Source organism: Crinia signifera, chromosome 4 (assembly GCF_055691185.1).
Source record: "Crinia signifera chromosome 4, ASM5569118v1, whole genome shotgun sequence".
Taxonomy (NCBI): Eukaryota; Metazoa; Chordata; class Amphibia; order Anura; family Myobatrachidae; genus Crinia; species Crinia signifera.
The window spans coordinates 341069050-341085523 of record NC_139220.1 but is presented as its reverse complement, the minus strand read 5'-3'; the positions used below and the strand labels follow the sequence as shown (position 1 = coordinate 341085523).

General features: G+C 53.3%; 1 protein-coding gene across 1 annotated transcript in view; it reads right to left on the bottom strand.

The window, feature by feature from the left end:
- ACAP1 (ArfGAP with coiled-coil, ankyrin repeat and PH domains 1) overlaps window positions 1-16196 on the bottom strand; it is a 273447-nt gene extending 257251 nt beyond the window's left edge. The window contains exon 1 of the mRNA XM_083185916.1: window positions 16000-16196. Coding sequence (XP_083042042.1) covers window positions 16000-16052 — 53 coding nt within the window. The 5' untranslated portion in view covers window positions 16053-16196. The remainder of the gene's footprint in view (window positions 1-15999) is intronic.
- Window positions 16197-16474: the final 278 nt, after the last annotated feature.

The window sequence follows — 16474 nt, the reverse complement described above, 5'->3', positions numbered from 1 at the left end:
GGACATGTGCTGTGTGCACGCCCCCTATATGTATCCGGCCACGTATGTACAGGAGCAGGCGGTCCCCGGACATGTGCTGTGTGCACGTCCCCTATATGTATCCGGCCATGTATGTACAGGAGCAGGCAGCCCCCGGACATGTGCTGTGTGCACGTCCCCTATATGTATCCGGCCATGTATGTACGGGAGCAGGCGGCCCCCGGACATGTGCTGTGTGCACGTCCCCTATATGTATCCGGCCATGTATGTACAGGAGCAGGCGGCCCCCGGACATGTGCTGTGTGCACGTCCCCTATATGTATCCGGCCATGTATGTACAGGAGCAGACGGCCCCCGGACATGTGCTGTGTGCACGTCCCCTATTTGTATGCGGCCATGTATGTACAGGAGCAGGCGACCCCCGGACATGTGCTGTGTGCACGTCCCCTATATGTATCCGGCCATGTATGTACAGGAGCAGGCATCCCCCGGACATGTGCTGTGTGCACGTCCCCTATTTGTATGCGGCCACGTATGTACAGGAGCAGGCGGCCCCCGGACATGTGCTGTGTGCGCGTCCCCTATATGTATCCGGCCACGTATGTACAGGAGCAGGCGGCCCCCGGACATGTGCTGTGTGCACGTCCCCTATATGTATCCGGCCATGTATGTACAGGAGCAGGCGGCCCCCGGACATGTGCTGTGTGCACGTCCCCTATTTGTATGCGCCCACGTATGTACAGGAGCAGGCGGTCCCCGGACATGTGCTGTGTGCACGTCCCCTATATGTATCCGGCCATGTACGTACAGGAACAGGCGGTCCCCATACATGTGCTGTGTGCACGTCCCCTATATGTATCCGGCCATGTATGTACGGGAGCAGGCGGCCCCCGGACATGTGCTGTGTGCACGTCCCCTATATGTATCCGGCCATGTATGTACAGGAGCAGACGGCCCCCGGACATGTGCTGTGTGCACGTCCCCTATTTGTATGCGGCCATGTATGTACAGGAGCAGGCGACCCCCGGACATGTGCTGTGTGCACGTCCCCTATATGTATCCGGCCATGTATGTACAGGAGCAGGCATCCCCCGGACATGTGCTGTGTGCACGTCCCCTATTTGTATGCGGCCACGTATGTACAGGAGCAGGCGGCCCCCGGACATGTGCTGTGTGCGCGTCCCCTATATGTATCCGGCCACGTATGTACAGGAGCAGGCGGCCCCCGGACATGTGCTGTGTGCACGTCCCCTATATGTATCCGGCCATGTATGTACAGGAGCAGGCGGCCCCCGGACATGTGCTGTGTGCACGTCCCCTATTTGTATGCGGCCACGTATGTACAGGAGCAGGCGGCCCCCGGACATGTGCTGTGTGCGCGTCCCCTATATGTATCCGGCCACGTATGTACAGGAGCAGGCGGCCCCCGGACATGTGCTGTGTGCACGTCCCCTATATGTATCCGGCCATGTATGTACAGGAGCAGGCGGCCCCCGGACATGTGCTGTGTGCACGCCCCCTATATGTATCCGGCCACGTATGTACAGGAGCAGGCGGCCCCCGGACATGTGCTGTGTGCACGTCCCCTATATGTATCCGGCCATGTACGTACAGGAGCAGGCGGCCCCCGGACATGTTCTGTGTGCACGTCCCCTATATGTATCCGGCCATGTACGTAGAGGAGCAGGCGGCCCCCGGACATGTGCTGTGTGCACGTCCCCTATATGTATCCGGCCATGTATGTACAGGAGCAGACGTCCCCCGGACATGTGCTGTGTGCACGTCCCCTATATGTATCCGGCCATGTACGTACAGGAGCAGGCATCCCCCGGACATGTGCTGTGTGCACGTCCCCTATATGTATCCGGCCATGTACGTACAGGAGCAGACGTCCCCCGGACATATGCTGTGTGCACGTCCCCTATATGTATCCGGCCACGTATGTACAGGAGCAGGCGGCCCCCGGACATGTGCTGTGTGCGCGTCCCCTATATGTATCCGGCCATGTATGTACAGGAGCAGGCGGCCCCCGGACATGTGCTGTGTGCACGTCCCCTATTTGTATGCGCCCACGTATGTACAGGAGCAGGCGGTCCCCGGACATGTGCTGTGTGCACGTCCCCTATATGTATCCGGCCATGTACGTACAGGAACAGGCGGTCCCCATACATGTGCTGTGTGCACGTCCCCTATATGTATCCGGCCATGTATGTACAGGAGCAGGCGACCCCCGGACATGTGCTGTGTGTGCGTCCCCTATATGTATCCGGCCATGTATGTACAGGAGCAGGCGGCCCCCGGACATGTGCTGTGTGCGCGTCCCCTATATGTATCCGGCCACGTATGTACAGGAGCAGGCGGCCCCCGGACATGTGCTGTGTGCACGTCCCCTATATGTATCCGGCCATGTATGTACAGGAGCAGGCGGCCCCCGGACATGTGCTGTGTGCGCGTCCCCTATATGTATCCGGCCACGTATGTACAGGAGCAGGCGGCCCCCGGACATGTGCTGTGTGCACGTCCCCTATATGTATCCGGCCATGTATGTACAGGAGCAGGCGGCCCCCGGACATGTGCTGTGTGCACGTCCCCTATTTGTATGCGCCCACGTATGTACAGGAGCAGGCGGTCCCCGGACATGTGCTGTGTGCACGTCCCCTATATGTATGCGGCCACGTATGTACAGGAGCAGGCGGCCCCCGGACATGTGCTGTGTGCATGTCCCCTATATGTATCCGGCCATGTATGTACGGGAGCAGACGTCCCCCGGACATGTGCTGTGTGCACGTCCCCTATATGTATCCGGCCATGTATATACAGGAGCAGGCGGCCCCCGGACATGTGCTGTGTGCACGTCCCCTATATGTATCCGGCCATGTATGTACAGGAGCAGACGGCCCCCGGACATGTGCTGTGTGCACGTCCCCTATATGTATACGGCCACGTATGTACAGGAGCAGGCGGCCCCCGTATAGGTGCTGTGTGTGCGTCCCCTATATGTATCCGGTTACGTCTGTCAGTAGTGCTTGTGGTTTCCTGTCACTCAGTGCTGATGGGGACAACTACTGTCAGTGTGGAGAGGGCTAGTGTAGGTGCAGGGAGAATGTAGGCAGGGCTCAAAGTGATCCTGGAGAGGTGGTGGAACTCCATTCCATTAACACCGACCCCCCACCCCCCCATTGGGCAGAGCCTATACAAGTGTCAGGGAACTTGTGCCCTGCCTCTCATTAAGGGATAATTGTCCCACAAGGAAGCAATGTGATTACACAATAATAACTAATTACACCACAAAGTAGCACAATCATATACACATTACACTGTACTGTAGTGCTATTGATTAATATTAAATTACTACTGTAGTGCCTCTTGTACACATCTGTCACTCCAGCAGCTGCATGCCCTGTGTCCCTCCAGCAGCTTCCCCTCCTCTGAGTCCCTGTCTTCAGCAAGCACAGAGCTGCTCCTCTTCTTCACTTCAGCCGCAGTGATAGCATGACATCACATATGCCGCAGTGATAGCATGACATCACATATGGCGCAGTGATAGCATGACATCACATATGCCGCAGTGATAGCATGACATCACATATGCCGCAGTGATAGCATGACATCACATAAGCCGCAGTGATAGCATGATATCCGTGCCAGAAGAAGAAGCAGCCACTGTGACAGGTTTTTCTGTTGGAATTACTGTTCAGGCCTGAGGAAGAGGTGGAACTCAGTTCCCCTACCATTAGAGGTGGCGGAACTCAGTTCCACCCCGTTCCCCCTCACTTTAACCCCTGAATGTATGTGCAAGGATAATGCAGGGAGATGCAGGGATAATGTAGGGATAATGTAGGGAGGTGCAGGGATAATGCAAGGAGATGCAGGGATAATGCAGGGATCATGTAGGGAGGTGCGGGGATCATGTAGGGAGGTGCGGGGATCATGTAGGGAGGTGCAGGGATCATGTAGGGAGGTGCAGGGATAATGTAGGGAGGTGTATGGATAATGTAGGGAGGTACAGGGATAATGTAGGGAGGTGCAGGGATAATGTAGGGAGGTGTATGGATAATGTAGGGAGGTGCAGGGATAATGTAGGGAGGTGCAGGGATAATGTAGAAATGTGGGAATAATGCAGGGAGGATGTAGGGCTGATGTAGGGAGGTTCAGGGATTATGTAGGGATAATGCAGGGAGGATGTATGGATTATGTAGAGAGATGCATGGATTATGTAGGGATAATGTAGGGAGGATGTATGGATAATGTAGAGAGATGCATGGATTATGTAGGGATAATGTAGGGAAGTGCAGAGATAATGTAGGGAGGTGCAGGGATAATATAGGGATAATGTAGTGAGGTGCAGGGATAATGTAGGGAGGTGCAGGGATAACATAGGGATAATGTAGGGAGGTGCAGGGATCATGTAGGGAGGTGCGGGGATCATGTAGCGAGGTGCGGGGATCATGAAGGGAGGTGCGGGGATCATGTAGGGCGGTGCAGGGATAATGTAGGGAGGTGCAGGGATAATGCAAGGAGATGCAGGGTACAGGGATAATGTAGGGATAATGTAGGGAGGTACGGGGATAATGTAGGGAGGTGCAGGGATCATGTAGGGAGGTGCGGGGATCATGTAGGGAGGTGCGGGGATCATGTAGGGCGGTGCAGGGATCATGTAGGGAGGTGCAGGGATAATGTAGGGAGGTGTATGGATAATGTAGGGAGGTGCAGGGATAATGTAGGGAGGTGTATGGATAATGTAGGGAGGTACAGGGATAATGTAGGGAGGTACAGGGATAATGTAGGGAGGTGTATGGATAATGTAGGGAGGTGTAGGGATAATGTAGGGAGGTGTAGGGATAATGTAGGGCGGTGCAGGGATAATGTAGGGAGGTGCAGGGATAATGTAGGGAGGTGTAGGGATAATGTAGGGCGGTGCAGGGATCATGTAGGGAGGTGCAGGGATAATGTAGGGAGGTGCAGGGATAATGTAGGGAGGTGTAGGGATAATGTAGGGCGGTGCAGGGATCATGTAGGGAGGTGCAGGGATAATGTAGGGAGGTGTATGGATAATGTAGGGAGGTGCAGGGATAATGTAGGGAGGTGTATGGATAATGTAGGGAGGTACAGGGATAATGTAGGGAGGTGCGGGGATCATGTAGGGAGGTGCAGGGATCATGTAGGGAGGTGCAGGGATAATGTAGGGAGGTGTATGGATAATGTAGGGAGGTACAGGGATAATGTAGGGATAATGTAGGGAGATGCAGGGATAATGTATGGATAATGTAGGAAGGTACAGGGATAATGTAGGGATAATGTAGGGAGGTGCAGGGATCATGTAGGGAGGTGCGGGGATCATGTAGCGAGGTGCGGGGATCATGAAGGGAGGTGCGGGGATCATGTAGGGCGGTGCAGGGATCATGTAGGGAGGTGCAGGGATCATGTAGGGAGGTGCAGGGATAATGTAGGGAGGTACAGGGATAATGTAGGGAGGTACAGGGATAATGTAGGGAGGTACAGGGATAATGTAGAAATGTGGGGATAATGCAGGGAGGATGTAGGGCTGATGTAGGGAGGTTCAGGGATTATGTAGGGATAATGTAGGGAGGATGTATGGATAATGTAGAGAGATGCATGGATTATGTAGGGATAATGTAGGGAAGTGCAGAGATAATGTAGGGAGGTGCAGGGATAATATAGGGATAATGTAGTGAGGTGCAGGGATAATGTAGGGAGGTGCAGGGATAACATAGGGATAATGTAGGGAGGTGCAGGGATAATGTAGGGAGGTGCAGGGATAACATAGGGATAATGTAGGGATGTACAGGGTGATGTAGGGAGTAGCAGGGAGGTATGAGGATAATGTAGAGATAATGGTTGCCGGACAGGATACCGACAGTCATTTACCCGACGTCGGGATCCCGACTGTTAAAACACCGACAGGCGGGTTCCCGACGGCCACCGGCTTTTCTCCCTCGTGGGGGAAAAGCCGGTGGCCGTCGGGAACCCGCCTGTCGGTGTTTTAACAGTCGGGATCCCGACGTCGGGTAAATGACTGTCGGTATCCTGTCCGGCAACCATTATCTCTACATTATCCTCATACCTCCCTGCTACTCCCTACATCACCCTGTACATCCCTACATTATCCCTATGTTATCCCTGCACCTCCCTACATTATCCCTGCACCTCCCTACATTATCCCTATGTTAAGTGTGTGTACAACGGCCACCGGCTTTTCTCCCTCGTGGGGGTCTACGACCCCCACAAGGGAGAATAGAATAGGTGGCGAGCATAGTGCCCGCAACGTGGCGTGCCCGCAAGGGGCTTTGTTGCACTCGCCATGCTGTCTGAGTCCGGCTAGTCGGGATCCCGACTGTTGGAACCCTATACCACACCCAGAGATAATGTTGGGATAATGTTAAGAGGATGTAGGGATAATGTAGTGAGGTACGGGGATGATGTAGGGAGGTACGGGGATAATGTAGGGAGGTACAGGGAAGTACGGGCATGATGTAAGGAGAAGCATGGAGGTACGGGCACGATGTAGGGAGGAGCATGGAGGTACGGGCATGATGTAGGGAGGAGCATGGAGGTACGGGGATAATGTAGGGAGGTACAGGGATAATGTAGTGAGGTACGGGGATAATGTAGGGAGGTACAGGGAAGTACGGGCATGATGTAAGGAGAAGCATGGAGGTACGGGCATGATGTAGGGAGGAGCATGGAAGTACGGGGATGCTGTAGGGAGGTGCAGGGATGTTGTCGGGTGGCGCAGAGAGGTACGGGGATGATGTAGGGAGGTGCTGGAAGGTACGGGCATGATGTAGGGAGGAGCATGGAGGTACGGGCATGATGTAGGGAAGAGCAGGGGAGAAGCAGGGAGGTACGGGGATAATGTAGGGAGGTACGAGGATAATGTAGGGAGGCACAGGGATAATGTAGGGAGGCACAGGGAGGTTCAAGGATAATGTAGGGAGGTGCAGGGATAATGTAGGGAGGTACAGGGATAATGTAGGGAGGTACGGGGATAATGTAGGGAGGTACGGGGAAAACATAGGGAGGAGCAGGGAGGTATGGGGATCATGTAGGGTGGAGCAGGAAGGTACGGGGATAATGTAGGGAGGTGCAGGGATAATGTAGGGAGGTGCAGGAAGGTACAGGGATAATGTAGGGAGGTACGGGGATAATGTAGGGAGGTACGGGGATAACATAGGGAGGAGCAGGGAGGTATGGGGATCATGTAGGGCGGAGCAGGAAGGTACGGGGATAATGTAGGGAGGAGCAGGAAGGTACAGGGATAATATAGGGAGGAGCAGGGAAGTACGAGGATAATGTAGGGAGGTACGGGGATAATGTAGGGAGGTGCAGGGATAATGCAGGCAGGTACCGGGATAATGTAGGGAGGAGCAGGAAGGTACGGGGATAATGTAGTTAGGTAGGGGGATGATGTAGGGAGGTACGAGGATAATGTAGGGAGGTATGGGGATCATGTAGGGAGGTACGTAGGATCACCATTGTCACCACAAGTTGCGCTGGTCACAGCACTCGGCTTCATGACTGTGATAGACACGTTTTAGACGTGAGCCCCCCAACCACACCACTTCCTTCGTGATGCTGCATAATAAGGTAAGCAGCAATACACACACTCACACAGGAGTATATTGTACACACACGAGTCTATTGCACACACACTCACACACGAGTATATTGCACACACACTCACACACGAGTATATTGCACACACACTCACACACGAGTATATTGCACACACACTCACACACGAGTATATTGCACACACACACTCACGAGTATACTGTACACACACTCACACACGAGTATATTGTACACACACTAACACACAAGTATATTGTACACACACGAGTATATTGTACACACACTAACACAGGAGTATATTGTACACACACTAACACACAAGTATATTGTACACACTCACACACTAGTATATTGTACACACACTTACACACGAGTATATTGTACACACTCACACGAGTATATTGTACACACACTCACACATGAGTATATTGTACACACACACATTGTGGCACGAGTGGACAGTCCCCATCCTGGTCCTCCCTGTCAGGCCGGCAGCTCTGAAGTTTCTGGTCATTAGTGCTGTACCACAGTCTACTGCACCTGCACAGCCACCATTCTCCATGTTCTGTCCATTAAGTTCAACCTTAGATTACCGGTTATATCCCTTAATTGGTTTTATCGAATAAATGATTGTCTAGCCTTAATGTAAATGACGTTACTGTATCTGCTGGCATCACCTCACATGGAAGGGTTCCATCATTTTACTACCCTGACCGTAAAAAAGCCTTTCCTTCTAAGTGTTCTTACCCTTCTCTCCTCCCGTCTATGTGCATGCCCGCTTCTCATCTCCCATCTATGTGCATGCCCACTTCTCGTCCCCAGTCCAAGTGCATGGCCGCTTCTCATCTCCCATCTATGTGCATGCCCGCTTCTCGTCCCCAGACCAAGTGCATGGCCGCTTCTCATCTCCCATCTATGTGCATGCCCGCTTCTCGTCCCCAGACCAAGTGCATGGCCGCTTCTCATCTCCCATCTATGTGCATGCCTGCTTCTCGCCCCCAGTCCAAGGCAGCTTCTCTCCTCCAGTCTAAGTGCATGCCTGCTTCTTGCCCCCAGTCCAAGTGCATGGCAGCTTCTCTCCTCCAGTCTAAGTGCATGCCTGCTTCTCGCCCCCCAGTCCAAGTACATGGCCGCTTCTCGTCTCCTGTCTAAGTGCATGGCCGCTTCTCAGGAGCCCGTCCCTGCGAAGCCCTGACCCGGAAGCTGGGGGTTTGCACATGCGCGGTTACGCGCTGACCCCCCCCCCCCCCCCCCCCCGCGCGACCCCGCTGACCGCACTGCCGCTCGGGCAATGCGATGTGTAGCCATAGGCTACAATGGACTATCGCCATATCAGAGTGGCGACAGCCCAGGGGTGCGATGCCGGGCTGCTTGATGTTGATACATCGGGCAGCTTCGCATCCCCCATAGAAACCTATGGGGGATGCGGCCGGCGGCGCTGCAGGGGGGATCGCAGCAGGGATCGGATTAGGGCAGGGCTGGGCAACACCGGCCCTCCAGATGTTGATGAACTACACATCCCAGCATGCCTTGCATCAGTTTCAGCATGGCCACATAGCAAAACTAATGCAAAGCATCCTGGGATGTGTAGTTCATTAACATGTGGAGGGCCGGTGTGGCCCAGCCCTGCATTAGGGGGATACCTAATATATAGCCGCAAATATAAGTTGATAAATGGGCCCCATAGACATGATTGTGCCTGTAGAGCAGGCACTTCCCCCTCATCCTGCAGCCCCTCCTCTGAGCTCCCAGCTGGCCCTGGCTATCACTCAGTCTCCCCAACAGCTGCTTGCTATGCTAGCACTCCCCTACTCTATGTCTCACACCAGGCAGGGGGAAAGAGAGGAGGGATCCGCTGCTGTGCTATCAGGGCTCCCTCTGCTGGCCTGGGTGTCTCACACCAGGCAGGGGGAAAGAGAGGAGGGATCCGCTGCTGTGCTATCAGGGCTCCCTCTGCTGGCCTGGGTGTCCCATGCCAGATCTGGAACCATTAGCACTCCCCTACTCCATGTCTCACACCAGGCAGGGGGAAAGAGAGGAGGGATCCGCTGCTGTGCTATCAGGGCTCCCTCTGCTGGCCTGGGTGTCCCACACCAGGCAGGGGGAAAGAGAGGAGGGATCCGCTGCTGTGCTATCAGGGCTCCCTCTGCTGGCCTGGGTGTCCCATGCCAGATCTGGAACCATTAGCACTCCCCTGCTCCATGTCTCACACCAGGCAGGGGGAAAGAGAGGAGGGATCCGCTGCTGTGCTATCAGGGCTCCCTCTGCTGGCCTGGGTGTCCCATGCCAGATCTGGAACCATTAGCACTCCCCTACTCCATGTCTCACACCAGGCAGGGGGAAAGAGAGAAGGGATCCGCTGCTGTGCTATCAGGGCTCCCTCTGCTGGCCTGGGTGTCTCATGCCAGATCTGGAACCATTAGCACTCCCCTACTCCATGTCTCACACCAGGCAGGGGGAAAGAGAGGAGGGATCCGCTGCTGTGCTATCAGGGCTCCCTCTGCTGGCCTGGGTGTCTCACACCAGGCAGGGGGAAAGAGAGGAGGGATCCGCTGCTGTGCTATCAGGGCTCCCTCTGCTGGCCTGGGTGTCTCATGCCAGATCTGGAACCATTAGCACTCCCCTACTCCATGTCTCACACCAGGCAGGGGGAAAGAGAGGAGGGATCCGCTGCTGTGCTATCAGGGCTCTCTCTGCTGGCCTGGGTGTCTCATGCCAGATCTGGAACCATTAGCACTCCCCTGCTCCATGTCTCACACCAGGCAGGGGGAAAGAGAGGAGGGATCCGCTGCTGTGCTATCAGGGCTCCCTCTGCTGGCCTGGGTGTCTCATGCCAGATCTGGAACCATTAGCACTCCCCTGCTCCATGTCTCACACCAGGCAGGGGGAAAGAGAGGAGGGATCCGCTGCTGTGCTATCAGGGCTCCCTCTGCTGGCCTGGGTGTCTCATGCCAGATCTGGAACCATTAGCACTCCCCTGCTCCATGTCTCACACCAGGCAGGGGGAAAGAGAGGAGGGATCCGCTGCTGTGCTATCAGGGCTCCCTCTGCTGGCCTGGGTGTCCCACACCAGGCAGGGGGAAAGAGAGGAGGGATCCGCTGCTGTGCTATCAGGGCTCCCTCTGCTGGCCTGGGTGTCCCATGCCAGATCTGGAACCATTAGCACTCCCCTGCTCCATGTCTCACACCAGGCAGGGGGAAAGAGAGGAGGGATCCGCTGCTGTGCTATCAGGGCTCCCTCTGCTGGCCTGGGTGTCCCATGCCAGATCTGGAACCATTAGCACTCCCCTACTCCATGTCTCACACCAGGCAGGGGGAAAGAGAGAAGGGATCCGCTGCTGTGCTATCAGGGCTCCCTCTGCTGGCCTGGGTGTCTCATGCCAGATCTGGAACCATTAGCACTCCCCTACTCCATGTCTCACACCAGGCAGGGGGAAAGAGAGGAGGGATCCGCTGCTGTGCTATCAGGGCTCCCTCTGCTGGCCTGGGTGTCTCATGCCAGATCTGGAACCATTAGCACTCTCCTACTCCATGTCTCACACCAGGCAGGGGGAAAGAGAGGAGGGATCCGCTGCTGTGCTATCAGGGCTCCCTCTGCTGGCCTGGGTGTCCCATGCCAGATCTGGAACCATTAGCACTCCCCTGCTCCATGTCTCACACCAGGCAGGGGGAAAGAGAGGAGGGATCCGCTGCTGTGCTATCAGGGCTCCCTCTGCTGGCCTGGGTGTCCCATGCCAGATCTGGAACCATTAGCACTCTCCTACTCCATGTCTCACACCAGGCAGGGGGAAAGAGAGGAGGGATCCGCTGCTGTGCTATCAGGGCTCCCTCTGCTGGCCTGGGTGTCTCATGCCAGATCTGGAACCATTAGCACTCCCCTGCTCCATGTCTCACACCAGGCAGGGGGAAAGAGAGGAGGGATCCGCTGCTGTGCTATCAGGGCTCCCTCTGCTGGCCTGGGTGTCCCATGCCAGATCTGGAACCATTAGCACTCCCCTACTCCATGTCTCACACCAGGCAGGGGGAAAGAGAGAAGGGATCCGCTGCTGTGCTATCAGGGCTCTCTCTGCTGGCCTGGGTGTCTCATGCCAGATCTGGAACCATTAGCACTCCCCTGCTCCATGTCTCACACCAGGCAGGGGGAAAGAGAGAAGGGATCCGCTGCTGTGCTATCAGGGCTCCCTCTGCTGGCCTGGGTGTCCCATGCCAGATCTGGAACCATTAGCACTCTCCTACTCCATGTCTCACACCAGGCAGGGGGAAAGAGAGGAGGGATCCGCTGCTGTGCTATCAGGGCTCCCTCTGCTGGCTTGGGTGTCCCATGCCAGATCTGGAACCATTAGCACTCTCCTACTCCATGTCTCACACCAGGCAGGGGGAAAGAGAGGAGGGATCCGCTGCTGTGCTATCAGGGCTCCCTCTGCTGGCCTGGGTGTCTCATGCCAGATCTGGAACCATTAGCACTCCCCTGCTCCATGTCTCACACCAGGCAGGGGGAAAGAGAGGAGGGATCCGCTGCTGTGCTATCAGGGCTCCCTCTGCTGGCCTGGGTGTCTCATGCCAGATCTGGAACCATTAGCACTCCCCTGCTCCATGTCTCACACCAGGCAGGGGGAAAGAGAGGAGGGATCCGCTGCTGTGCTATCAGGGCTCCCTCTGCTGGCCTGGGTGTCCCACACCAGGCAGGGGGAAAGAGAGGAGGGATCCGCTGCTGTGCTATCAGGGCTCCCTCTGCTGGCCTGGGTGTCCCATGCCAGATCTGGAACCATTAGCACTCCCCTACTCCATGTTTCACACCAGGCAGGGGGAAAGAGAGGAGGGATCCGCTGCTGTGCTATCAGGGCTCCCTCTGCTGGCCTGGGTGTCCCATGCCAGATCTGGAACCATTAGCACTCTCCTACTCCATGTCTCACACCAGGCAGGGGGAAAGAGAGGAGGGATCCGCTGCTGTGCTATCAGGGCTCCCTCTGCTGGCCTGGGTGTCCCATGCCAGATCTGGAACCATTAGCACTCCCCTGCTCCATGTCTCACACCAGGCAGGGGGAAAGAGAGGAGGGATCCGCTGCTGTGCTATCAGGGCTCCCTCTGCTGGCCTGGGTGTCTCATGCCAGATCTGGAACCATTAGCACTCCCCTACTCCATGTCTCACACCAGGCAGGGGGAAAGAGAGGAGGGATCCGCTGCTGTGCTATCAGGGCTCCCTCTGCTGGCCTGGGTGTCCCACACCAGGCAGGGGGAAAGAGAGGAGGGATCCGCTGCTGTGCTATCAGGGCTCCCTCTGCTGGCCTGGGTGTCTCATGCCAGATCTGGAACCATTAGCACTCCTTGGCATTATTGCCCTTGTGATTCTACGGCACATCCCGGCTGACCTTTGCTCTCCTCAAAAAACTACATTGCAGCTACAATCGAGCCTTCACCGTGATCCTTACCGGCGAGTCCACTAGCATGGCGGCTATTTGGAAATAGAGACGGACGGTTCGCACCCTGTCCACAAGAACCAACTTGGTACTTTGGACACTCTCCAAAAACAGGGCAATCTCGCTAGCCTGAATCTCTACCTTATCTAAATAAATGTACATAAAGTGGATATATAATTGCCAAATAACATAAAGGATCTTAAACAGCTGCAGATACTTATATCAAGTGTAATTCTGTTTATTTAATACAGCGCTGGACACTTTCCTACCTACATCGGGGAAAGTGGATTGTGAATATATTGGAGTGTGGTTTCCAGCTACTATTGTATCATTATTCCTGATATTGTTTTTATATGTATATCATTGCTATACATGTATGCTCTTATTTATAAATATTAAGTATATTAATACATAATAAATTGAATTAAATTGATACAGCTGTGTGGAATATATGTGTGATTATAATTTCACACATAATTATACACATATTTTTTATTCTTTATAGCCAAAATAGCAAATATCCAGTTTGCCATTGGGAGCTGCCCGTAACAAAGGTTGATTTGACCGTCCAGTCAATCATTAAATAATTAGTATTCATTTTTAAACTAATTAAAAGGTATTACATACAGATGCTAAACCCATAGATTATATAATGCGCCCAGTGTTTGTATTTTCTGGAGTAAATAGGCTGCCTGCGTTTTATTGGCCCTTAATATATGTGTATAGTACATGTTCAGCATGTCACCCCTTAGGCGTCTCTCCTCCCATCTACGTGCATGCCCGCTTCTCTCCTCCCATCTACGTGCATGCCCGCTTCTCTCCTCCCATCTACGTGCATGCCCGCTTCTCTCCTCCCATCTACGTGCATGCCCGCTTCTCTCCTCCCATCTACGTGCATGCCCGCTTCTCTCCTCCAGCACATGTCCTAGTCTCCGATTTTGGAGTAAATAGGCTGCCTGACAGATCATTTTATTGGCCCTTAATATATGTGTACAGTACATGTTCAGCATGTCACCCCTTAGGCGTCTCTCCTCCCATCTACGTGCATGCCCGCTTCTCTCCTCCCATCTACACGCATGCCCGCTTCTCTCCTCCCATCTACGTGCATGCCCGCTTCTCTCCTCCCATCTACGTGCATGCCCGCTTCTCTGCTCCCATCTACGTGCATGCCCGCTTCTCTCCTCCCATCTACGTGCATGCCCGCTTCTCTCCTCCAGCACATGTCCTAGTCTCTGATTTTGGAGTAAATAGGCTGCCTGACAGATCATTTTATTGGCCCTTAATATATGTGTACAGTACATGTTCAGCAGGTCACCCCTTCTCTCCTCTAGCGGGAACATTCCTCATAGCCTAAGGCCCCATCCTATTTATCAGTGTGGTTTCCCTTCTCTGGACCTTTTCCCGTTCTAGGATGTCTGTGGAACCCAGAATCGCAGTCCGGTCTAACAAGTGCCCTGTACAATGCTAAGACTACACGTCCCTAGACTTCATGCCCCTTTATACAGGCTAGTATCTTATTTGCTGCTAACTGGCACTGAGTTTCTGTCAATTAGGACTCCTAGGTCCTTTTCCAAATCGGATTTCCCCAGTTCTATATGGTTTACGTTATAACTAGCACATTGCTTATGTCCTAACCGCCGAACCTTATATTTGTCCATATTGAACCGCAGTTTCCATTTTTTTACCCACTTATCTTCTATAGTTAAATCCCTTGTAGCGTGAAGACCGTATCCTTATCCGTACTGATCACCCTATACCAGAGGTTCCCAAACGCGGTCCTCAAGGCAGGTTCTAGGTGTATCCAGGTGACTTATTGTAGTTAGTACCCCAGTCATCTTGATTTAACCATCTGTGCCGAGCGTCTCTTGGCACCATACCGGACAATATCGATGGTATGCTGTGGCTTTACTACCTCCTCCCTATATTCCATTAAAACCCTAGGATGAATCCCATCTGGGCCCGGGGAATCTCCTCTATAGCACACAATCTCTCCATATATGGAACTAGACACGCCCTTTGGGTGGAGCATGACACACCCCCTCAGTGGGGCGCCTTGCAAAATTCTATTATCAACTATAATCTTCCTGAAACTAGTTCTAAACTGTAGGTAAATATGAAACAGACACACACACACTATATACTTGCACTCAGATACACACACATTATACACTTGCACACAGACACACACACACTATATACTTGCACAGACACACACACATTATACACTTACACACACACACACACACACACTATACACTTGCACACAGACAGACACACACACTTTACACTTGCTCACAGATACACACACACACTATACACTTGCACACAGATACACACACTATACACTTGCAGATACACACACACCATACACTTGCACACAGATACACACACACCATACACTTGCACACAGATACACACACACACACACACACACACACACACACACACACTTGCACATGCACTGTACACTTGCTCACAGATACACACTTGCACACAGATACACACACACACCATACACTTGCACACAGATACACACACTATACACTTGCACACAGATACACACACACTATACACTTGCACACACAATACACTTGCACAGATACACACACACACACTATACACTTGCACACAGATACACACACACACACCATACACTTGCACACAGATACACACACACACACACTTGCACATGCACTGTACACTTGCACACAGATACACACAGATACACACTTGCACACAGATAAACACACACTTGCACATACACTATACACTTGCACACAGATACACACACACACACACACACACACACACACACACACACACACACACACACACACCATACACTTGCACATACACTATACACTTGCACACAGATACCCAGTACAGAAATAGTGTTGGATATATAGGATGACAAACCACAATATTAATATTACAATCGGGTAGAGTTTACCTAATGGAACCTATTTTTAAGCGCAGGGGGTGGGGCTATCTCAGCCAAATATCTCACCTTGTGCGCGGAGAGTCTGTCAGACATTCTGCAAAGTCCAGGGTGACCGTCATTGCTCGGCCAAAATATACTTCAGAGAGAGAGAGAGAGAGAGAGAGAGAGAGAGAGAGAGAGAGAGCGAGAGGAGAGAGAGAGACTGCCAGAGACAGACTGACACTAAGAGAGAGACTGACAGAGTGAGACCACACCAGAGAGCGTGCGAGAGACGGAAACACTGGACACAGTAACCTGGAGATGAGATGTAAAAGAGGAAGAGACACCCACTTCCTGAGGAAGGAAGATGAGTGGTAAGAGACACCCCCAGGTAGAGAGATGAGACAGATCATATAACATATGTGACATACAGGCTGGATACTTCCTCTCGGCATGGTGCAGTCTGTAACTACCCTGTATATAACGTTTATACTACCGGTTACACTGTTATCCCGGGTGCTGCCGGTTACACGCCGTTATCCCGGGGGCTACCGGTTACACG